Source organism: Cebus imitator, unplaced genomic scaffold (assembly GCF_001604975.1).
Source record: "Cebus imitator isolate Cc_AM_T3 unplaced genomic scaffold, Cebus_imitator-1.0 Scaffold682, whole genome shotgun sequence".
NCBI classification, from domain to species: domain Eukaryota; kingdom Metazoa; phylum Chordata; class Mammalia; order Primates; family Cebidae; genus Cebus; species Cebus imitator.
In genome coordinates, this window is record NW_016107997.1 from 198,891 (window position 1) to 224,509 (window position 25,619).

A 25,619-nucleotide genomic window follows, 5' to 3' on the forward strand; every position below is an offset into this window, starting at 1 on the left:
ACATCATCCCTATGCTTAAATTACTTCAATAGCTTCCCTTTCATTTTAGGATGGAGACTAAAATCCTTAACCTGTCCTCCAGTGCCCTATGTGGTCTGCTCTTGTTCCCATCCTTCAGCCTCCTCTTGCTTCACAAAACCCCCGAATTCTTTCCATTTAAGTCACAGTGTTGATCTTTCAGTCCCGGATGCATCCTTCCATCTGCCTCAGGGGATTTGCTGGAAGGCAGCTCCTGTGTCAGAGGAATAGCTGAAGCACCAGGGTGGGAGTCAAAACAGCTCCAGAACACAGGTGGTAGGAGAAAAATAAAGTCTCATCAGGGCACCTAGAACAGGAAATATCAGCTCCAACTACCACCCCACCCCATCACCCTTGCTTCATTATGCTTAAGATCCACAGTCCCAGAGGACAGTTCAATGGGTGTGTCTGGCTTGGGTCACATGTCCACACCTCGGCTAGGAAACCTTGAATAAAAATTCCCATAAAGCTTTAAACAACAGGACAAAGTAATTCTCCAAAAGAAAATGGGCAGTTCTTACCAGAAGGAGGAAGAATGAATGCAGGGTGACCCCAAAATCAACAAATGTCCACTTAACATGTGTTCCCACTACCTGGCATGCCTTCCTGTATCTTCTCTGGTTAGTTAATTCTACTCAATTTTCAGAATCCCACCCAATTGTTCCCTCATTCCAGTAGCCTTCTCTCACCTTCCCATGGGATCAATGTACTCTATTCTGTTATTTCATCATGCTATTTCAGAGCACTTGCTAATGCTGTCTTTTTACATTTATTGGTGAATGTTCAAATGAAATCATCTCTCCCAATAAGCTAATGAGTTTGTGAGAGCAGAACCCATATCTGTTTGGTTCACTATGTTATCTACAGTGCCTAGCACAGGGCCTGGCAAAGCAAAGACACTCAACAGACATTCATTTAATGTAAGACTCAAAGCATATTTTCCCCACTGATATGAATTATGCCACTGAACCCTGGGAAGGCTAACACAGGTAAATTTCTTATTTTTAATTTCAATAGTTTTGGGGGTAGAGGTAGTTTTTGGTTACATAGATAAGATCTTTAGTGGTGATTTCTGAGATTTTGGTGCACTTATCACCTGAGCAATGTACACTGTACCGAATATGTAGTCTTTAATTCCTCGCTCCCCTACCAGCCTTCCCTCTGAGTCCCCAAAGTCCATTATTATCATTCTTACGCCCTTGCAACCTTATAGCTTGGCTCACTTACAAGTGTGAACATACAATCTTTGGTTTTTCCATTCCTGAGTTACTTCACTTAGAATAATGGTCTCCAGTTCCATCCAAGTTGCTACAAATGCCATTATTTTGTTTCGTTTTATAGCTGAATAGTATTCCAGGGTGTATATATACCATATTATCTTTATCCACTTGTTGGTTGATAGGCATTTAGGTTGGTTCTATATTTTTGCAATTGTGAATTATACTGCTTTAAACATGTGAAACACAGCTGAATTTCTAAACAAAAATTTATTTCAAATTTATACTTTATTATATACATTTTATCATCTAATCTTCACAAGAATGCTGCAGAAACCCATTTTATACATAAAGAAACTGCAGCACAGGGAGGTAGGAAGTTTGTTTAAGATCACATACCTGATAAATAATCCATGACAGAGACAAACTCAGGTCTGCCTGATTCCAAAACTCAAGTTCAAAATTACTATGTGGTATTACCTCTCTAGAGCACAAAGACCTTAAAGATAGAACTCATTCATATGTAAAACTGGCTTTCAAGTCGGTTCATTTTCATGCAAATCTAGATATGCCCCATAAAAGTTAGTTTAATTTATAAAATACTGATCTATGGAGAGAATAAAACTCTGCGCAGATCCAATTTTACAGAGAATTTTAATGCTTACCAAATATCTTGCTTGTTCTGTCATTCATGGTAAGTGACCCTGAACATGAGTAAAGGAACAGAGATTGGTGATGTCATCATTTAAGGTAAGCTGTTCCCCAAATTTCAGGTGTAAATCATATTTATAGATTATAAAAAATATTTTAATTTTCCCAAAAGAGCTTCACTTTTTCAGTGTTTTTTCTAAGTAATAAGGGTTTGCTGAAGCAACACAAAGAATGATTTCGTTTCCCAGGACTTACTGGAGAAAGGACTGAGGCAGGATCATCTACTGGGGAACATGGAACTCACTGGGAAAGGAAAAGCAAAACCCACAAATACAAGGAAGAGTGTTTCTTCAGGTCAGCCACAGCAACGAGGCAGCCAAGATGTTTGTGAGGAGATAGTAAAGATAATAAGGCATCCTCTCGTTTTCTCGTTTATTGCATGCTAGAGTCCTCAAGCCTGCTAAAGATTCAATGACAGGTAACAGCATCAATTGCTACTTGATGATCATAGTGGTTTTCCTTAAAGTTCTCATTCTGTGGGAGGAGAAGCAAGGGGTGAATGTAAACTGACAGTATCACAGCGGGAAACTAAGTCATCTAATATGTGTTCTAGATACATAACCAGGGTCTGACGTAGCTTTCTGTATTTAACGTGAAAGAGGTTGTGCCAACTCCCGGATCCTTTGAGGACAATGGGCTTTCAAAGCAGCTGGCTTAACTTTAAAGACATCTGGATCATAATATACAATATGCACAGGAGCCCTGAAATAAGGAAAAAGAAATCAACCTGAAATAAAATGAGAAGGTAACTAATGTTTCTCAAGTATCCACTCTATGTTAGGTACTGTGATATTATTGCATTTTATTTTCATGATCTCCACTGTATGGATAAGGAAATCAAGGCTCAGAGAAGTTGAATGAATGATCTATGGACAAATAGATTTGCATGTCTATCAGATTCCAAAACCTTTTCTCTTTCCCCAGAAGGTAAATTCAGGAAGTTGCTCAGTCTTGAACTTGAGTTTTGGGATCAGGCAGACCTGAGTTTGTATCATTTACCATAACATAATTTGGCAATGTTTTTTTTTTTTTTTTTTTTTTTTTTTACGGAGTTTCGCTCTTGTTACCCAGGCTGGAGTGCAATGGCGCCATCTCGGCTCACCGCAACCTCCGCCTCCTGGGTTCAGGCAATTCTCCTGCCTCAGCCTCCTAAGTAGCTGGGATTACAGGCACGTGCCACCATGCCCAGCTAATTTTTTGTATTTTTAGTAGAGACGGGGTTTCACCATGTTGACCAGGATGGTCTCGATCTCTTGACCTCGTGATCCACCCGCCTCGGCCTCCCAAAGTGCTGGGATTACAGGCTTGAGCCACCGCGCCCGGCAATTTGGCAATGTTAAAACAAGCCACAGCATTCTCTGGTAGATTTAAAAAAATAAAATTTTTGAAGCTACCCATTCTCAGCACCTTACCACCAAATAATTTTGTCACCACGATAAAACCTTGATAATGCACTTGATCATATTCTTTTCTTTGCTTTTTTTAAATTTTATTTTTTTGAGACAGGGTCTCACTCTGTCACCCAGTCTGGAGTGCAGTGGTGCCATCTCTGCTCACTGCAACCTCCTCTACCCAGGCTCAAGTGATCCTCCTACCCCAGCCTCCAGAGTAGCTGGGACTACAGAACTGTGCCACCACACTCAGCTAATTTTTTTTGTATTTTTAGTAGAGACAGGGTTTCACCATGTTGCCCAGGCTGGTCTCAAACTGCTGGGCTCAAGTGATCTGCTTGCTTCAGCCTCCCAAAGTGGGAGCTGGGATTACAGGTGTGAGTCAACACTCTCACCCTCTTCTCTTTAATGAACAGAGAATAAGCTTCATTTCATCTGATGGCAAATTCATTTTTTTAAAGGATAAAACATTATAGCATTTTAAAAATGTCATTATGTAAGACTAACATATTTCCCTTTCCCTGAGCTCAAGACTTCCACAGCTTTTCTGCCTCTTCTAGGTTTTGCTAATGATGCTTAAAAAGAGGGATCAGATGTTATCCTTCAAGGCAACAAAATTAATTGAGGTTAGGGCAAGTTAAGAGGTCCTCCAAAAAACATATAGAAATGAGAGGCAATGTTTTTCTTTGTTAACTATATATTCTTATCTATTTTCATTAGGCCATACATGTACATGATGCAAAACACTGGAAAAACACGAAAACCTATTTACCGAAAAATAAGTCTTCTTCCTATCCCAGTTCCCTAGACCCCCAAAGGCAACCATTGTCACAAGCTTCTTGTATACCCTTCTGAGATGCTATAGGCATATGCAAACAAATATATGGCATATATGTCTTTTTTTCTTACACACATTGCAACATATGACCTGCTGTGCTTAGAACTTGTTTCACTTAATAATGTATGTTAGATAAGTAATTCCATACACATATTCATAGGGCTGTCTTTTAGATCTTAAGCTTCTTTTTCTTTTTTCCTTTCTTTTTCTTAGAGCCAGGGTCGTCTCACTCTATTGCCTGGGCTGGAGTGCATTGGTATATATCATAGCTCACTGTAACTTCAAACTCCTGGACTCAGTGACTTCCTGCCTCAGCCTCCCAAGTTGCTAGGACTACAGGCACATGCCCACACCTGGATAATTTTTTTTTAATTTTTTTGAATAGATGGGGTCTCACTTTGTTGTCCAGGCTGTTGTAAAACTCCTGGGCTCAAGCTAATTTTTGTGGTGTTTTGTTTTGTTTTGTAGAGATGAGGTTTTGCCATTTTGTCCAGGCTAGTCTTGAACTCCTGGGTTCAAGTGATCTGCCCACCTCTGCCTCCCAAAGTGTTTGGATTACAGGTATGAGCCACTATGCCTGGCCGTTTTTTTTGTTTTGTTTTTAAGAATTTTTTGTAGAGACGGGGGTCTCACTATGTTGCCCAGGGTGGTCTCTAACTCCTAGCCTCAAGCTGTCCTCCCACCTTGGCCTCTCAAAGCACTGGGATTACAGATGTGATCTACCTGCCCCATCCTAGATCTAAGTTGCAATACCTAACTTTTAACTGTAAAAGTTTTTGCTAACCTTTTAACTGTAGGCTTATGTTTAGGGTAAGAATACTACAGATGGGTCATAATAAAAGTAATGCATTAAGTAAGATGTTTTTGAATTTTTTTTTTTTTGTATTTCTACAGTTCTTTTCATTTGTCTTACAAGGTCAGCTTTCTCCCTCTCCCCAGAACCCCAGCCTTTCCTGTCCCACTTTAGCCTGAAATTGACATACCTCTTATTTGGATTAGCTAGTTCCTGAATCCTGGGCGATGCTTTGGAATGAGTAGCAGCATAAGATACTGGCCAGTGGGCATCACGATCCGGTAGATAATCTTGATGAACAGACTTGGACTTAGCTAGAGCTATTGTTCGGGGGCTAGGTTTAGCTAGCATGGCAGCAGGGGTTACCTATAGTGGAAACAAAGAGACATAAAAATATATCCCAAATTTTACATTTCTCTATGTCTACAGCTGTATCCCTACTTGAGTCACAATCATTTCTCTTCTGGATTACTGCAACTAGTCTGTCTGCTCCCATCTTTGCTCCTGTACACTGAGGCCTGCCATGACAGTTACATGAGTGTGTTCCATGAGCCAGACAGTGTTCTAAGTGCTTTACCTAAATCATTCCCACTTAGTCATCATAACAACTTCATGGGCTAAGTACTTTCTAAAGCCTAAATAAGACCAAGTCACTACCAGTATTGCAATACCAGATACAGATGGAACTGGAAGCCAAATCAGATCAAGTCATTACCAGGCTTTAAACCCATCCTGTTGTTTCCCATCCTGCTAAAACTAATACTTAGGCCCAGCCGAGCACAATGATTTGTGCCTGTAATCCTAGCACTTTGGGAGGCTGAGGTGGGCAGATCACTAGAGCCCAGGAGTTCAAGACTAGCCTGGGCAAAACAGCAAAACCCCATCTCTACGAAACAAAACAAAACATCACAAAAATTAGCTGGCTTACTTTCTCACCAACAATGTAAAAGCATTCCTATTTCTTCTTTTTTCTTTTATATATATATAGAGAGAGATATAGATATAGATTTTTTTTTTAATTGTACTTTAGGTTCTGGGGTACATGTGACGATCATGCAGGATTGCTTCATAGGTACACACATGACAATGTGGTTTGCTGCCTCCATCCCCCTGTCACCTATATCTGGCATTTCTCCCCATGTTATCCCTCCCCAACCTCCCCACTCACTGCTGTCCCTCCCCCAGCACTGCCCAACAGACCCTAGTGTGTGATGCTCCCCTCCCTGTGTCCATGTGTTCTCATTGTTTAACACCTGCCTGTGGGTGAGAACATGTGGTGTTTGATTTTCTGTTCTTGTGTCAGTTTGCTAAGAGTGATGGTTTCCAGATTCATCCATGTCCCTACAAAGAACACAAGCTCATCATTTTTTATGGCTGCATAGTATTCCATGGTGTATATATGCCACATTTTCCTTGTCCAGTCTATCATCAATGGGCATTTGGGTTGGTTCCAGGACTTTGCTATTATAAAAAGTGCCACAGTGAACATACACGTGCATATGTCTTTACAATGGAACAATTTATAATCCTTTGGATTATACCCAGTAATGTGATTGCTAGGTAAAATGGAATTTCTATTTCTAGATCCTTGAATTGCCACACTGTCTTCCACAATGGTTGAACTAATTTACACTCCCACCAACGATGTAAAAGCATTTCTATTTCTCCACATCCTCTCCAGCATCTGTTGTCTCCAAATTTTTTAATGATCACCATTCTAACTGGCATGAGATGGTATCTCAATGTGGTTTTGATTTGCATTTCTCTAATGACCAGTGATGATGATGATTTTTTCATATGTTTCTTGGCCTCGTATATCTCGTCTTTTGAAAAGTGCCTGTTCATATTCTTCGCCCACTTTTGAATGGATTTGTTTTTTTCTTGTAAATCTACTTTAGTTCTTTGTAGATTCTGAATATTAGCCCTTTGTCAGATGGGTACATTGCAAAAATTTTTTCCCATTCTGTTGGTTTCTGGTTCACTCTAATGATTGTTTCTTTTGCTGTACAGAAGCTCTGGAATTTAATTAGATCCCATTTGTCTATTTTGGCTTTTGTTGCCAATGCTTTCGGTGTTTTAAGCATTCCCATTTCTCCACAGCCTCACCAACATCTGTTGTTTCTTGACTTTTTAATAATTGCCATTCTGACTGGCATGAGATGGTATCTCATTGTGGTTTTAATATGCATTTCTCTAATGCTCAGTGATGTTGAGGTTTTTTTCATATATTTGTTGGCCACATGTATGTCTTCTTTAGAAAAGTGTCTGCAGCTCTATTCACAATAGCAAAGACATGGAACCAACCCAAATGCTCATCAATGGTAGACTGGATAAAGAAAATGTGGTAAATACATACCATGGAATACACACAGCCATAAAAAGGAATGCGATCATGTCCTTTGCAGGGCTATGGATGGAGCTGGAAACCATCATCCTCAGCAAACTAACACAGGGACAGAAAACCAAATACCACATGTTCTCACTCATAAGTGGGAAGTGAACAATGAGAACAATGAGACACAGGAAAGGGAACAACACACACCAGGGCCTGTCAGGGGCTGGGCATGTGTGAGGGGAGGGAGAGCATTAGGACCAATAGCTAATGCATGTGGGGCTTAAAACCTAGATGACAGGTTGATAGGTGCAGCAAATCACCATGGCACATGTATACCTATGTAACAAATCAGCACATTCTGCACATGTATCCCAGAACTTAAAATAAAAAAAGTTTTTTAAATAATAAAAAATAATTTCAAGGCTGGGCACGGTGGCTCAAGCCTGTAATCCCAGCACTTTGGGAGGCCAAGGCGGGTGGATCACGAGTTCAAGAGATCGAGACCATCCTGGTCAACATGGTGAAACCCTGTCTCTACTAAAAATACAAAAAATGAGCTGGGCATGGTGGTGCGTGCCTGTAATCTCAGCTACTCAGGAGGCTGAGGCAGGAGAATTGCCTGAACCCAGGAGGCGGAGGTTGCAGTGAGCCAAGATCGCACCATTGCATTCCAGCCTGGGTAACATGAGTGAAACTCCGTCTCAAAAAAAAATAATAATAAATAATTTCAAGCAAAAAAAAAAAAGAAATTAACTGGGGATGGTAGTGCATGTCTATGGTCACAGCTACTCAGGAGGCTGAGGTGGGAGGATCGCTTGAGCCCAGGGAGGTTGAGGCTACAGTAAGCCATGACAGCACCACTGCTCTCCAACCTGGGTGACAGAGTGAGATTCTGTCTCAAAAAAAAATACATATACTAAATGTATTAGTCTATTTTCATACTGCTATGAAGAAATATCTGAGGCTGGGTATTTTATAAAGAAAAGAGGTTTAATGGGTTCACAGTTCCACAAGTCTGTGGAGGCCTCACCATCATGGCAGAAGGCAAAGGAGGAGCGAAGGCATGTCTTACATGGCAGCAGGCAAGAGAGAGCATGAGAGCCCAACGAAGGGGGAAGCCCATTATAAAACCATCAGATCTCATGAGAACTCACTCACTAACATGAGAACAGCATGGGGGAAACCACCCCCATGATTCAAATATCTCCACCTGGTCCTTCCCTTGACATGTGGGGATTATTACAATTCAAGGTGGGATTTGAGTGGGGATACAGAGCCAAACCGTATCACTTAGGTTCCTTCTGTGGCCTACAAAGCCCAACATGATCTCCCTGCTGCCTCACCCCTCTGACCTCATCTTCCTCCTCTCCTCCCCTTGATCCCTATGATTCCAGCCACGCAGGCCCCCTGGACTAGTTCCTTCCCTCTCAGGACCCTTGCACTTGTTAGTTCTTGAAAAAAAAACTTCCCTCAGCCTTGGTTTGGCTGTCTCTCCCTCACTCAAGTTTCTAGACTCAAACATCACATCCTCAAGGTCTTCCCTGACTAGCCAAGACAGATCAGCCTAAATACCCTCCTCTGCAGTACTTGCTTAATCTTCTTCACAGCACATGTCAACACCCACAGCAGCCCATTTATCACTTTGTTTATCATCTGTATTTCTCCCCATTAGGATATAAGCTCCTCAAGGGGAATTACCTGTTTGCTAAAAGCTAAAATTAGGTCTGGCACATAGTTGGTACTGAATAAACATATATTGACTGACTCCTTTTGGTCTTACTTTGAAAACCACATCTACCAGATTTGTCTTTCTGTTATGTTGTTTTATTGGTAAAATATCTAGGAAGGCATCTAATATTCTCTTTTAAATACTCACTCAAAAGAATTAAGGTGGGGCTAGGCATGAGGGCCCACACCTATAATTTTAGCACTTTGGAAGGTCGAGGCATAAGGATCAGTTGGGCTCAGGGGTTCAAGACCAGCCTTGGCAACATAGTGAGACCCTGTCTCTACAAAAAAAAATTTTTTAAACTTGGGTACGGTGGCACATGCCTGTAGTCCCAGCTGCTCAGATGGCTGAGGTGGGAGGATCACTTAAGCCCAGCAGGTTGAGGCTGCAGTGAGCCATGATTGTGCCACTGCACTCCAACCTGGCCAACAGAACAAGACACTGTCTAAAAACAAACAAACAAAAGAATTAAGGTGGCCAACACCACTCTCAGTAGTCTCGAAAGTATTCTGCATTGCACTGGTGCAGATTTGTTTCAGATTCTAAGAGTGTGACTTTCTGTAGTGGTATTACTCTTTTCTAAAGACCTTAAAAAATAAACCCAAACAATCCTAGCAATTAAGGAAAGATCTGTGTTACTTCCATTTTTACATACCAAAAAACTGAGAATAAAGCCATTTGCCTGACAGTCACAAGTCACTTTGGTAAACTTAAGATACTCTCCCAAGGGTGTTTGATTCCCAGAATGGTTTTCTTTCCTAACAGAATTCCATATTAAATCCCCAGGTTTCTTGAAACTGGGTGAAACTGGTCCTACCTCCTTTGGCAACATGATCATTACTTATTTTTTGAAAATCTAACTGGAATATGACAACTAGTTGGCACTGAAATTGATGGTGGTGAATGTCAAGGAGGAAGAGGGAGGGAAGCCATTGAAGGTTCCAGGCTCTGCACTGAGTGCCATGATTTACCTGTTATTGCTGAACCCAGCAGATCTCTCAGTGAGGACCGCTATCTCCACAATTCCCTAGCTCACCTTGCTCCACCCAACTTCAAGTGCATCCCAACTTTAGTACTTTGGCATATGCTCTTCCCTTTACTGGAATATTCTTTTAGATCTTCACTTGGTTGACTCCTTCTTATCAGTCAAATGTTCCTTCCTTAGAGAGGCCTTCCCTGACTACCACAGGCAAAGTAGCTTACCACCCTGACCCATAGTCATTCATTTTCTGTTTTATTTTCTTCATAGCATTGATCATGATCTGACATTATCTATTGACTAATTTATTGTTTGTCTCCCCTGATTAGCATAGAGCTCCATGTTGTTCACTGGGATCACTGTCTGGTTCACAGTAGGCATCCAAATATTTGTTGAATGAATAAAGCTCAGGAAGGTTGTTCCAACATCATAGAGCTTATAGAGATGAGGCTGCAATTTGAACCCAGCTTTAAAACTGAACTCCAAATCCCATGCTCTTGGTACTCTACTCCTCTCCCTATCATATAGCTGGGTCTTTCTTCCTGCCGCAGACCACTCTTCGCAGATTCTCTTTGCCAATGACTTTGGGCTATGCCCTACAGAGGCAAAATAGCATCCTAGGAGCAGCCAGAAAGTGAGATGAAGGATGCCAAGGTAGTGATGGCTTACAGGACGGATGGGCAGTTCAGTTCTTTGTCTTTCATAGCACAGACCCTCTAACTTGATCCTTGGATGGGCAAGATCTACAATTCTTGGACTTGGAGTCGCACTCAGGGTAGAAAGTGAAATGTTGGTTTGCATCTACAAGAGAAAAATAAAACAGTACTTATAAGCATCAAATAATACACACTGTCTAGTTCAAGATTACAAAGTATAATTTGACCTCTGGGCCAGACTTCTCAAGCAGAATGGGAGAGAATCTTGCAGTAATCTACGATCAAAACTGAAAGGATCCATTTCCATTTCTCTCAAACTAGACTGCATGGATTCCAACCCAGCTTTTCAGGAATTTAACTGTTAAACTAAAGACATGGAGGTAATAGCAAATAAGGTCACATACTGATTCAGAGATAAATAGTAATGGTGATTTGTGAACTGAAAAACTTAGCCAAAGAGGCCAGGCTCAGCCCCACCAAATGAGAATACTATAAAGCAGTGGTCCCCGATCTTTTGGACACCAGGGACCGGTTTCAGAAAAGACAATTTTTCCATGGACAGTATTGGGAAAAGGATGGTTTTGGGATGAAACTGTTGCAACTTAGATCGTCAGGCATTAGATTCTCATAAAGAGAGAACAACCTAGATCCCTCACATGCATAGTTCACAATAGGGTTCACGTTCCTATGAGAATCTAATGCCACTGATTATCTGACAGGAGATGGAGCTCAGGTGGTAATGCTCACTCACCCTCCTGCTCACCTCCGGTTGTGCTGCCTGATTCCTAACAGGCCACAGACTGGTGCTGGTCCACAGCCCAGGGGTTAGGGATCCCTGCCATAAAGGGTAGACTTAGCTTTTGTTCTTAATTATTTTTGCCCTTTGGAAATTGGGACACATATTATCACAAATCACCATGCTTAAAGTGAATTTAAGTGTCTCTCTTCTAATTGGAATAGGTAAGAAAAAGAAACTGAAGCCAATAAGAAGAAAAGCAGAACCATACCTCTCCCCACTAGACTCCCAAGTTATTGTTCACTATCTGAATTGTGGAAACTTGTCCAAATTACATGATCTTCTATTTAAATTACTTGTATTAAATATCAAAGCTTACCACAAAACTTTGAAGGGGAATATAATCAATAACTGGAAATAAAATAGGGCTTTAACTGTGGGTGGAAAAATATTCAGGTATTTTCCAAATCCCTTCTTGTGCTGTTTAATGTTGATACTAACACTGATAGTGTTTCACGTGTATTGTGTATTAGTCCATGCTTGCTTTGCTATAAAGAACTACCTGACACTGGGTAATTTACAAAGAAAAGAGGTTTCATTGGCTCATGGTTCTGCAGGGTGTACAGGTAGCATAGCTGGGGAGGCCTCAGAAAACTTACAGTCATGGCAGAAGGGCAAAGGGGAAGCACATCTTACATGGTGGGAACAGGAGAGAGCAAAGGGGAAGGTGCTACACACTTTTAAACAACCAAACCTCCTGATAACTCATGCACAACCACAAGAACAGCAAGGGGGAAATCCACCCTCATGATCCAATCACCTCCCACCAGGTCCCTCCTCCAACATTGGGGATTACAATTCTACATGAGATATGGGTGGGAACAAAAATCCAAATCATAATATATTGATTCATTTATTCCTCACCTAGGGTATCATTTTTATTTCTAATTCTCTAAGACAGAAACTAAGGTATTGTGAGAATCAGTAATTTATTTAAGTTTACAGAGTAAGAGGTAGAAGTAACATTCAAACTGAAGATCCAACCTCTCTGTACAACACAACAAAGTACTAATTAAGCATTTTAAGCAATTTTAAGCATGAATAAAGCTTTCTCTCCTCTCAGGCTCTGGGAAAATCAAAGGAATATATGACAACCATTGCTTTCAATTAAGGCTTATGATCTAAAAAGATTTAAAATAATCATTTACTTATTCAATTTATTAAACAAATATTTCTTAGTCAATTATAGTATGTAAGACACAACAAAGGATAATAAGATACAGTTCCTTTCCTTAATTAATTTTCAACTTAGAAAGAACCATAAGGCTGGGTGTGGTGGATTATGTCTGTAACACCAGCACTTTGGGACGCTGTGGCAGGAAGATCAATTGAGCCCAGGAGCCTTTTCAGACAACTGTGAATATTTTTCCTTGATGCTACAACTTGAAAAATACTAGTTTCTTAAATGGTAGTTGCAAAAAGTACCATTTGAAACTATGTGAATGAACTTTTTATACTCTATTACCTTACAATCCATTTATTTATCTTGCACATTGAATGAACCTTTTAGCCATCCATAATTTTGAATTTGATACCTGGGATTTATACCAGGGACACAGGGATGGTTTAACATACACAAGTCAATAAATGTGATACACCACATAAATAGAATTAAAAACAAAAATCACCTAATCATATCAATAGATGCAGAAAAAGCATTTGACAAAATCCAGCAAACTCTCAACAAAATCGGCATACAAGGGATATAACTCAATACAATAAAAGCCATCTATGACAAACCCACAGCCAACATAATACTGAATGGGGAAAAGTTTAAAGCATTCTCTCTGAGAACTGGAACAAAACAATGATGCCCACTCTCACCACTCCTTTTCAACATAGTACTGGAAGTCCTAGCCAAAGCAATCAGACAAGAGAAAGAAATAAAGGGCATCCAAATCAGTAAAGAGGAAGTCAAATGGTCACTGTTTGCTGACAATATGATCATTTACCTTAAAACCCTAAAGACTCCTCCAGAAAGCTCCTAGAACTGACTAATAAAAGAATTCAGCAAAGTTTCCAGATACAAGATTAATGTATACAAATCAGTAGCTCTTCTATGCACCAACAGTGACCAAGCAGACAAACAAATCAAGAACTCAACAGCTTAAAAAAAAAAAACTTAGAAATATACCTAACCACAGAGTCAAAAAACCTCTACAAGGAAAACTACAAAATGCTGTGGAAAGAAATTATAGACAACACAAACAAATGAAACACCTCCCATGCCCATGAATGGGTAGAATCAATATTGTGAAAATGACCATACTGCCATAAGCAATCTACAAATTTAATGCAATTCCCATCAAAATACCACCATCATTCTTCACAGAATTAGAAAAAACAATTCTAAAATTCATATGGAACCTGAAAAGAACCTGCATAACCTAAGCAAGACTAAGCAAAAAGAACAAATTTGGAAGCATCACACTACCTGATTTCAAGCTATACTATAAGGCCATAGACACCAAAACAGTATTGTACTGGTATAAAAATAGGCAGTTAGACCAATGGAAAAGACTAGAGAACCCAGAAATAAGCCCAAATACTTACAATCAACTGATCTTCGATAAAGCAAATAAAAACATAAAATGGGGAAAGGACACCCTAGTCAACGAATGGTGCTGGGATAATTGGCTAGCCACATGGAGGAGAATTAAACTGGATCCTCATCTCTCACCTTACACAACAATCAACTCAAGATGGATTAAGGACTTAAACCTAAGACCTGAAACTATAAAAATTCTAGAAAATGCCATTGGAAAGAAACTTCCAGACATTGGCTTAGGCAAGGATTTCATGACCAAGAATCCAAAAGCAAATGCAATAAAAACAAAGACAAATAGCTGGGACCTAATTAAAGTAAAGGGCTTTTGCAAAGCAAAGGAACAGTCAGCAGAATAAAGAGACAACTCACAGAGCGGGAGTAAATCTTTTTTTTTTTTTTTTTTTGAGACGGAGTTTCCCTCTTGTTACCCAGGCTGGAGTGCAATGGCGCGATCTCGGCTCACCGCAACCTCCGCCTCCTGGATTCAGGCAATTCTCCTGCCTCAGCCTCCTGAGTAGCTGGGATTACAGGCATGCGCCACCGTGCCCAGCTGATTTTTTGTAGTTTTAGTAGAGACGGGGTTTCACCATGTTGACCAGGATGGTCTGGATCTCTTGACCTCGTGATCCACCCGCCTCAGCCTCCCAAAGTGCTGGGACCACAGGCGTGAGCCACCGCGCCCGGCCCGGAGTAAATCTTCACAATCTAAACATCTGACAAAAGACTAATATCCAGAAGCTACAATTAACTCAAACAAATCAGTAAAAAATAATAATAATAAACGATCCCATCAAAAAGCGAGATAAGGACAAGAATAGACAATTCTCAAAAGAAGACATACAAATGGCCAAGAAACATATGAAAAAATGCTCAACATTACTAATGATCAAGGAAACGCAAATTGAAACCACAATGCGATACCACCTTACTCCTGCAAGAATGGCCATAATGAAAAAATAAAAAAACAGTAGATGTTGATGTGGATATGGTGATCAGGGAACACTTCTACACTGCTAGTGGGAATGTAAACTAGTACAGCCACTGTGGAAAACAGTGTGAAGGTTCCTTAAAGAATCAAAAGTAGAACTACCATTTGATCCAGCAATTCTTTTCTTTTGGGTGTCTACCCAAGGGAAAAGTTGTCCTTATTTGAAAAGATACTTGCACATGCATGTTTATAGCAGCACAATTCACAATTACAAAATCATGGAACCAACACAATTGCCCATCAATCAATGAGTGGATAAAGAAACTTTGATATATGTATAGAATGGAGTACTACTCAGCCATAAAAAGGAATCAATTAGCAGCATTTGCAGTGACCTGGATGAGATTAGAGACTATTATTCTGAGTGAAGTAACTCAAGAATGCAAAGAAACAAACATTTATGTTCTCACTAGTATGTGGGAGCTAAGCTATGAGAACGCAAAGGCATAAGAATGATACAATGGACTTTGGGAACTTGGGGGGAAAGTCGGGGGGTGAATAAAAGATTACAAATAAGGTGCAGTGTGTACTGCTTGGGTGATGGGTGCACCAAAATCTCACAAATCACCACTAAATAACTTACTCAGGTAGCCAAATATCACCTGTATCCCAATAACTTATGGAAAAATTACAAAAAGAAAAAGAAAAAAGTCCAATAAATAATCAATCAATCAGTGGACCAAGGAATAATGGATAAAGTACAATTGTTTATGCACTGTAGAATGAGTAGGTTGAATGAAAGTAAAGCGTAAAAGTTAAATTTATAAAATAAACATTTTAGGGACAGCTATTTTAGGGGCAGCAGTCCTAAAAAAAACATTTTAGGGGCAGTCCTAAAAAACATTTAGGAAGTCCTAAAAAAAAAACATTTTAGAGACAGTCCTAAAAAACATTTTAGGGGCAGCAGTCCTAAAAAAAAAAAAAAGATTATTTAGGACTCTTAAAATTAATTGTTTACAATTACTGAAATTATAAATAAAATAATAAAACTTGCAAATCAAACTTAAAATCCTTAGAAAAATCGACATTTAAATTTGCAAATTTAAAAATGAAACTATTAATTATTTATAGCATACCTCTAAACAGTCTTTTCCGCATATAAAATCCATGCTCAAGGATACCTAAAAGACTTAAATCATTGGGTGTGGCAGGTTTCTTTTAAGTGCCTATAAATTCTTTCACACTTCTCTCATTGAGAAGTGGGATTTGTGTCCCTGCCCCCTTGAATCTGGCCAGACTTGTAACTACAGCAATAAACAGAGTATGACTGCAGTAACATTATGCAACGTCTAAGGCCGAGCCATAAAAAACATGCAGCTTCCGCTTGTTCTCTTGAAATTCTCACCCTTGAAACACTCAATTTTAGGATATTCCTTTTCTGAACAGCTCTTATGACAAGAAAAGTCTAAGCCACATGAAGAGACCATATGAAGGAACTCCTACAGATATTCCCATCTGAATCTATCTAGCTTTCAGGTTATCCCAGCCTGGGCACCATGCACAGTTGTTATTGTGGACTGACTGTGTCCCTCCAAAATTCACACGTTGAAGCCCAAATCCCCAATGATTGAATTAGAAGTTGGGGCTTTGGGTGATAATTAGATTTAGATGAAGTCATGAGAGTGGAGCCCCATAACAGGATTAGTGTCATAAGAAAAGGAAGAGAGATCAGAGATCTTTCTTTCTTTCTCTCTCAGAACCTACAAAGAAGAGGTCATGTGAGTACACAGCAAAATCATGGTTGTCTCCAAGCCAGGAAGTGGGTCCTCACCAAGAAGAGAATATGCCAGCATCTTAATCTTGGACTTCCCAGGCTCCAGAACTGTGAGAAATAAATTTCTTTTGCTTAATTTACCCAGACTACGGTTTTAGGTTACAGCAGCCCAAGCTGACTAAGACAAGTGCAAAGGAGCCTCCAGGTGATTCCAGGCCCCCACCATTTCAGACACCCAAGGCATTACAGATTTCCCAGCTGAAGCCCCCAGACATCATGAAGCAGAGCAAAGCCATACCTGCTTGCCCAGTCAGAATTTCTGACTCATAAAATCCTTGAGCATAATAAAATCTTTGTTTTATGCCACTAAGTTTGGGAATGGTTTGGTATAAAGTAACAGACACCCAGATGAGAACTTTAAGGCTGGGTTGTCTGTATTGGTTCTAGATTATCTGGAGTTTGTTCTCCAAGCTGATTAGATTTAAAGTCATCCTATTACTAGTGGTGAAAAAAAATACACCATAGTCCACAGCATGCAGCGGCAAAACAGAAAGCAAGGCTTTGAGTGATGGAGCAGCTGCTGCAAGCAAACATTTTAGTGAAATAAAGAAGTACATTAGGATTGCTGGGTTGCTTCTAAGTGAACTGAAGAACTTGAGAAAAGAAAATGGTAATAATCTCAGACCTTTAAAATCCAACTGTAGGCCAGGTGCAGTGGCTCACACCTGTAATACCAGCACTTTGGGAAGTCAAAGTGGGAGGACTGCTTGAGCCCAGGAGTTCAAGATCAGCCTGAGCAACATAGGGACACTTCGTCTCTGATTCTGGTGGCAAGCACCTGTGGTCCCAGCTATTCAGAAAGCTGGGGTAGGAGGATCACTTGAGCCTGGGAGGTCAAAGCTGCAGTGAGTTGTGATCACATGACCACGCTCCAGCCTGGGCAACAGAGTGAAACCTTGTCTTAAAAAATAAAAAAATAAAATCCCATCATAATGTCCACATACAGGACCAGAAAGCTTCTATGACTTCCCTAAAATTTTGAAAGCCTTATCTTTAACATCACAGGGCTGAACATTCTTAAAACCAGACCCAGAATCTAATTTTGTGAGTGAGTGAATTATAGTGAAAATTGAATTTCCAAATCTGTACAGTCTTTTATGTTAAAGTTAGGGCAATGATAGGAAAAGAGGGGGGCCTTGAAAATTGGAATGGGGATATATAGCCAGATTCCAATGAAGCCAGGGACTTTAAGCCCCAAAATACTGCTGAGCCTCCCTTGCTATTAGAATCAACCTTTCCTCCATCTGAAAAGGTTAAACTCTCCTTGCCTAACTAACCTGTAGTAGCTTCCCATCGTAAATGTATTCCAGGAACTGCTGACCTGCCTCTATTACATCTATTGCTTCTAGATCTATAACCAGACCCAAGTCCCAGCTGCCATAACAGCCTTCCATAGGCTTCTCCACCAGTTCCCACAGTTGCTGAAGGGCTAATTCCTATAATAAATCCTGTTTTCTACATTACTCATAGTGGTTCTGCTTCTCTGACCCATCCCTGATTGATACATTAGGCATGAAAGAGTGACTCAGAAAAGTTCACTTGATAAGATGGAAAAATAAACAGGAAGAAAGGAAAATACACCTAGTAAAAGAGAGTAGATAGCATGTTGTAAGTCAGTCAGGAACTTTTTTGATGGGCACACTTACGTTTTTTGAAGGATGATACTTTGGATCTGTGCCTTTGGCTATTGAGAGTTGTAATATCCGGGGAGAAGGATCAGAGATTTGAAGAGAATCTCTTGTTAAGTAATCACTGAAGGGTCTATATGCAAGTGGAAACATGAAATATTATAACTGTTGGATGGAGAAACAATCATTGGATTTTCCATTGCTACAATTAACTTCCAATCAATTGTATATACTGTTTCTATCTTGGGAACGTCTATCCCGAAATTATGCTCTATCAGATTGGTGTTTCTTACAATTTTTTTTACTATGATCCACAGTAACAAGTACATTTCGGCCAGCACAGTGGCTCATGCCTGTAATTCCAACAGGCATCCCAACAGCCTGTAATCCCTCTACCCTGAGAAGCAGAGGTGGGAGGATTGCTTGGGTCTAGAGTTTGAGACCAGCCAGGCAAACATGGTGAGATCCCCTCTCTACAAAAACTAAAAAATTAGTCAGCTGTGGTGGGATATGCCTGTAGTCCCAGCTACTTGCAAGGCTGAGGTGGGAGGATCACTTGAGCCCAAGAAGTCAAGGCTGCAGTGAGCCAAGATTGTACCACTGCACGACAGCCTGAGTGACAAATAGAGACCCCAGTCTCAGAAAAAAAGGGAAGTACATTTTATATGTTGATACAGCATATGTAAATGTGTGTTTATTATAGGAATTTGCCCTTCAGCAATTGTGGGAACTGGGGAGAAGCCTATGGAAGGCTGTTATGGCAGCTGGGACTTGGGTCTGGTTATAGATCTAGAAGCAATAGATGTTTCTCAAACTGAAATTATTATGAAATAATACTTATCCTATACAGTGATTCTAATTTTTAAATTTTAATTTGATTTCATTATGAAAAAAACTGGAATTGATTTTATGATCCGTTATGAATGACTCATGACTTACATTATGAAAAACACCTCATTTTCTACCAAAATGTCCTCTTAAATCTCTGAAATAAAAATTCCAAGCCGGGCGCGGTGGCTCAAGCCTGTAATCCCAGCACTTTGGGAGGCCGAGGAGGGTGGATCACGAGCTCAAGAGATCGAGACCATCCTGGTCAACATGGTGAAACCCCGTCTCTACCAAAAATACAAAAAATTAGCTGGGCATGGTGGTGCGTGCCTGTAATCCCAGCTACTCAGGAGGCTGAGGCAGGAGAATTGCCTGAACCCAGGAGGCGGAGGTTGCGGTGAGCCAAGATCGAGCCATTGCACTCCAGCCTGGGTAACATGAGTAAAGCTCCGTCGCAAAAAAAAAAAAAAAAAAAAAATTCCAGTCACCACTGAGGGCCCCTCTGCAGTGGCCAGTTTCCTCTGTAATATGATTTTGAGATACTGCTGGTCATAACTGCCAGCTACTTGGTCAATTTTCATAGGCTGTTCCCCACATATTTCTTTCCCTTGACCAAAAACATACCAATTAAGTGACAAACCTACAAGCCTAATATGGAATTTATTTTTCTCAAATAAATATGTGATTACTCTCTAGGGGTAGGCTCTTAGTTTTGGATTTTTTTTTTTTCTTTTTGCCGAGAAACAATCAACATACCATAAAATTTACCCTTTAAAAATATACAATTCAGTCGTTTCTAAAACATTCTCAAAGATATGCAACCACCACCGCTATTTAATTTCAGAATCCTGGGAACCACTAATCTACTTTCAGTCTCTTTGGATTTGGATCTACGGATTGCCCTATTCTGGGATTTCTTTCTTTCTTTTCCCTTCCTCCCTTCCTTCCTTCCTTCCTTCCTTTTTTTTTTTTGTAGACAGTCTCGTTCTGTCGCCCAGGCTTGAGTGAAGTAGCAGTGTCTGAGTTCACTGCAACCTTTGCCTCCCGGGTTCAAGCAATTTGATACATTACCAAATTTACATGTATACATAACTACCCAATGTTATGTATTTGGTACAGCAGATTTTATTGAATGAATTGATAACTAAGTAATTGAGGAAACTCTGTGGAAAGAATTGGGCCTTCTTTCACAGGATTCTGTGATGGAAAAGACTCAGGTTGTCCAGTTCAATATTTCTCTGAATATAGGAATCTTTTCTAAAATCCATGTAAAGTCAGAATTCCAGCCTGGGCTTGAAAACTTTCAGGAATTAGGGTGGCATGCTGGCTCACTTTCCGTTACTGGACAGTTTCCATTACCCAACAGCTAGCCAGAAAGATTTTCCTACCCTTAGCTGACATCTACTGCTGTCAATGTTCTGCTTCTAGTTCTAGGATTAACATAAAGTAATTTTACTTTCCCCTCTTCTTTCTCTTCCAGATGCCAACATTTTAAATATTTTAACACAGCTGTCACCACTTTCTTATTCTCTTTTTCAAGCTAAACATGTCATTTCTCTTAACTATTTTTCACATAGCATAGTTTCCAGATGCCCAAAATCTCATTTCCCACCTTGTGAGGGGTCTCAAGTTTATTATCATTTTCTTGAGCACTATCCCTCTCCATACCTGTACACTGTATATATTCCACTAATGCAACCTAACATCGAATTAGCTTTTCCAACAACCACATCACAATCTTAGCTCCCGTGGAAAATGTACCACCTAGTGGTCTTATAAAGACAAGGAGAAATTCAGCCTTCCAAACAAAACGAAGAAAAAGTATCCTCAAAATCACAGAGATATAGGAAAACAAATTCCACAACTTGCAAAAACCTGTGGTGTTTTAGTAGCATATTTCCTTTTAACTGGCTAACAATGGTAAGGTTTAGTATAAATTTTAGTTTCACCACAATATGAGTCAAATGTAATTACCGAGGATGATCTTCTGATTACCTACAATTGCTGCAAATATTTGATTTTTCACCCGATGCTTTGGAACATGAGTGGACTTTTAGCTCATGAAATTGCACACACTAAAATTAGAACAATACTGAAACGTCTGGCCAAATTAGATTAGGATTACAGAGATTCTCAAGATACTCTACCTATTTAGTAGACACTGTCTTTTGAATCCACTGGGCTGCGCCAGCCTCTGGAGCCTTTTGGAGGGTTGTCTAAACAACGCAGGAGGATTCATCTGCCAAATTACAGACTCTCTTCCACAGCTGTAGTAATATTGAGGCCTGCAAGTTATAGAAGAGAAAAGAAATAAGTAAAAGGCCTGGGGGCGCAGGTATAACACTTTATTATTGTTGAGCTATTTTTCACATGAGGAGAAATTAATTGCTTTAGAAATGGTTACAGCCATCAATTGGCTTCTATTATACTCAAAACAGATAATTTTCTGAAATAAATGTCTTCTTTTTTTTTCAACTGAGACAGGGCCATACTCTGTCACCCAGTCTGGAGTACAGTGGCATGATCATGGCTCACTGCAGCCTCGACTCCTAGGCTGATGATCCTCCCACCTCAGCCTCCCAAGTAGCTGGGATCACAGGCATGTGCCACTATGCCCAGCAAATTTTTTAATTTTTTGTAGAGATGGGGTTTCACTATGTTCCCCAGGCTGGTTTTGAATGCCTGAGCTCAAGCAATACTCCTGTCTCAGCCTCCCAAAGTACTAGAATTAAAAGCATGAGCCACCATGCCCAGCAATTACATTTTGCAAACAGACAAAAAGATATACTGTTGAAGAGAAAATTTGCTTTTAAAATTGGCTTTTAAAACCAAATACTTCCTTTAGCATCTATATAAATAAAAATTTTTACTAGATTTCTATTTTATGGGATGAATTACATCGATACTTTATGTTAGAGAACTGAGTTTTATTCTACCTGATCATGCGCATAGATCAACCCCCATTATTGAGGGTTGTTAACTGTGATTTTTTTGGATAAGTACAGTAATAATATTGTTCTTCTTTATTTATTATTATGATTATTATTTGTTTGTTTGTTTTTTGAGACGGAGTCTCGCTCTGTCACCCAGGCTGGAGTGCAGTGGCGCAATCTCAGCTCACTCCAACCTTTGCCTCCCAGGGTCAAGCAATTCTCCTGCCTCAGCCTCCTGAGTAGCTGGGACTACAGGAGCATGCCACCACGCCCGGCTAATTTTTGTATTTTTAGTAGAGATAGGGTTGTACCATGTGTGTCAGGTTGGTCTCAAGCTCCTGACCTCGTGATCCACCCACCTCAGCCTTCCAAAGTGCTGGGATTATAGGCGTGAGCCACCGCGCCTGGTCTTACCTACTAATTTTAGAAGTAGCATTTTGCTCTAACACCCAGGCTCAAGTGCAGTGGCACGATCAAGGCTCATAGCAGCCTCAAACTCCTGGGCTCAAGCAATGCTCCTGCCTCAGCCTCCCAAGTAACTGGGACTACAAGTTTGCATCACCATGTTGGGCTAATTTTTAAATTTTTGTAGCGATAGGGGCTCGCTATCTTATCTAGGCTGGCCTTGAACTCCTGTGCTCAAGTGATGCCCCCATTTCAGCCTCCCAAAGTGCTGGGATTACAGGCATTAACCACCACTGTCATTGTTCTTCTTATCAACCCTGCCCTTCAATCTTTCCTTATCAAAATATATCATCCGTGGAAAAGGAAGTGACATTGACTACCCCCAGATCCAACGTTAACGTAAATTGCAGTCCCACTTTTGCTTCTGTTATAAGAACCTCCTCTGTTCCTTTAGGACGTTCACAGATACAGATTGGCATCCCTCCTCTGCCCAGGCCTCTGTCTGCTAGTTGCAGCTGTAAACATCCTTTGCATCTGGGCTGAATAGGTGACTTGTAAGCCTCAAGCTGCATATAAGTCTGTACCCCCGTTGCTTGCGACCACCCAGTCTTGAGGCCTGTCTACACCATCATACATATCTTTTGAGGGGGCTGGAGGCTGTCCAGCCCTGACTCCACTGCCTGACAGAACTGACTCACCTACCCACACCCACACACACAGCCCAGCTTAAACAAGCAGGAAACCTCAGCCCCTACCTGGGATTAGCCTTTTGTAGGAAACGGCGGTTCAGTCTGGGAATTAGAGATACAGAAGGAAGTGGTGATTTTGAACAATGGGGTACATTGTGGAGACCTTAGACTCAGGCACGGGGGGCCACAGCGGTTGGGAAGGTGACTATACAGCCAATGAGCAGCACAAAGGCAAGGTGTGCCCGGAGAGCAGCGTCGGGGGGAGAGGCCCAAGCAGTGAGCGAGAGATACAAAAGAAAGAAGACACCAGAGACAAATCTGCGACTCAATGTTCTCTCAGGTGGGAACCGCAACCGCCAAATGCCAGCAAAATCTGTATTGACCATAACACTTATGCCTTATGCTGCCAACACCTAGAAGTATATAGGTGTTCTATAAAATGGAGAAAATAAACAATATTTGGTGATTATGAAGACTAAACAAGAGAAGTGCATATGTTACTTTATAATTCACAAAGAATGATTCTATTAATCAACTTGTATATTAATTTTAAATTTCATATTTGCATATCTTTTCCTTATAAATGCTGCATATTAACAGAATGTATTGCTGCTGCCCTTATGTGCCTCTCCTACTCCCAGAGTCATCCATGCATCCAAGTCTCACAGCGCCATCAACGTAGCAGGTACTCAAATTTTTTTTTTTTTTTTTCAGACGGAGCTTTGCTTTTGTTTCCCAGGCTGGAGTGCAGTGGTGTGATCTTGGCTCACTGCAACCTCCACCTCCTGGGTTCAAGCAATTCTCCTGCCTCAGCCTCCCAAGTAGCTAGGATTATAGGCATGCACCATGACTCCCAGGTAATTTTTGTATTTTTAGAATAGACGAGGTTTTGCCATGTTGGCCAGACTGTTCTCGAACTCCTGACTTTCAGTTGATCCACCCACCTCAGCCTCCCAAAGTGCTGGGATTACAGACGTGAGCCACCACGCCTGGCCTCAAATATTATTTTAATCTAGGGCACACTGCATTTTTCTCATCGTAAAAGAGACAAATATTCAATAGAGAAAACTTGTAAAATAAAGAAGTTCGAGAGAGAGAAACAAAAAGCATATATTAGTCCACCATTCAGAGATAATAATGGGTAATGTCTTGGAATAAATTGAGTCTTTTTCCCCTCTATATATACACTCAAAAATACTTACTGAGCACCAAGGACTGAGTTAAACATTAGGAGATAGTGGAGAATAGATAATCGAACTGCTTTCTTGCAGGTTGTTCTCTAGGTCAAGGGGAGAACACCAAATGTAAAGTACCGTCAAGCACTGTGTAATGAACCACCTATAGGACAAGTATACTGGATTGTACTGGAGATGAAAATTCCTATTGCCTTGTGATGCTGTAGCCATCATAACGTGATAGCACAATGCATTACTCACATGTTTATGGCAATGCTGCTGTAAACAAACCTACAGCACATACAATTATGTGTAGTACATACTCTTTGTTTGCTTTCCTGTAAAATCCAGTTTTAATCAGCATGTAATAGTTGATGGTGATAATAACTATGTTACTGGTTTATGTATTTACTATATGTTATGGGTTTATGTATTTTTATTGTTATTTTAGAGTATAATCTTTCTACTTATAAAAAAGCTAACTGTATAACAGCCTCAGACAGGTCCTTCAGGAGGTATTTCAGGAAAAAGCATTTTATCATAGGAAATGGCAGCTCCATGCATGTTTTGCTCCTAAAGACCTTCCAGAGAGACAAGCTGTGGAGGTGGAAGATAGTGATATTAATGACCCTGACCCTCTGTAGGCCTAGGCCAATGTTTGTTTGTACCTTCTTAAGGTCTTGCTCTGTCATGCAGGCTGGAGAGCGGTATGATCATAGCTCTCTACAGCCTCAAACTCCTGGGATCAAGCAATCCTCCACGTAGCCTCCTGAGTAGCTAGGACTACAGGCATGTGCCACTACGCCCAGATAATTTTCTTTATTTTTTGTAGAGATGGGGGTCTTACTATGTTGCCCAGGTTGGTCTTGAACTGTTGGCCTCAAATTATCCTCCCATTTTGACCTCCCAAATCATTGAGATTACTGGTGCTAGCCACATGTCCAGGCGGGTGGATTGCTTGAGCCCAGGAGTTTGAGACCAGCCTGGGCAACATGGCAAAGCCCTGTCTCTACCAAAAAAATAAATAAATAAAGACAAAAATTAGCCAGGTGTGGTGGCTCACACCTGTAGTCCCCACCACTCGGGAGGCTGAGGTGGGAGGATGACTGTAGTCCAGGAGGCTGAGGTTGCAGTTAGCTGAGTATGACTGCACTCCAGTAAGGGCAACAGAGCAAGACCTTCTCTGAA

General features: G+C 40.5%; 1 protein-coding gene across 1 annotated transcript in view; it reads right to left on the reverse strand.

Moving 5' to 3' along the window:
* Positions 1–1,548: 1,548 nt before the first annotated feature.
* Positions 1,549–25,619, reverse strand: part of THEGL (theg spermatid protein like) — a 66,350-nt gene continuing 42,279 nt past the window's right edge. Inside the window, exons 5-9 of the mRNA XM_017518492.2 lie at positions 21,377–21,514; positions 18,420–18,534; positions 10,681–10,812; positions 5,159–5,334; positions 1,549–2,648 (exon numbers count right to left, since the gene is read on the reverse strand). Coding sequence (XP_017373981.1) covers positions 2,534–2,648; positions 5,159–5,334; positions 10,681–10,812; positions 18,420–18,534; positions 21,377–21,514 — 676 coding nt within the window. The 3' untranslated portion in view covers positions 1,549–2,533. The remainder of the gene's footprint in view (positions 2,649–5,158; positions 5,335–10,680; positions 10,813–18,419; positions 18,535–21,376; positions 21,515–25,619) is intronic.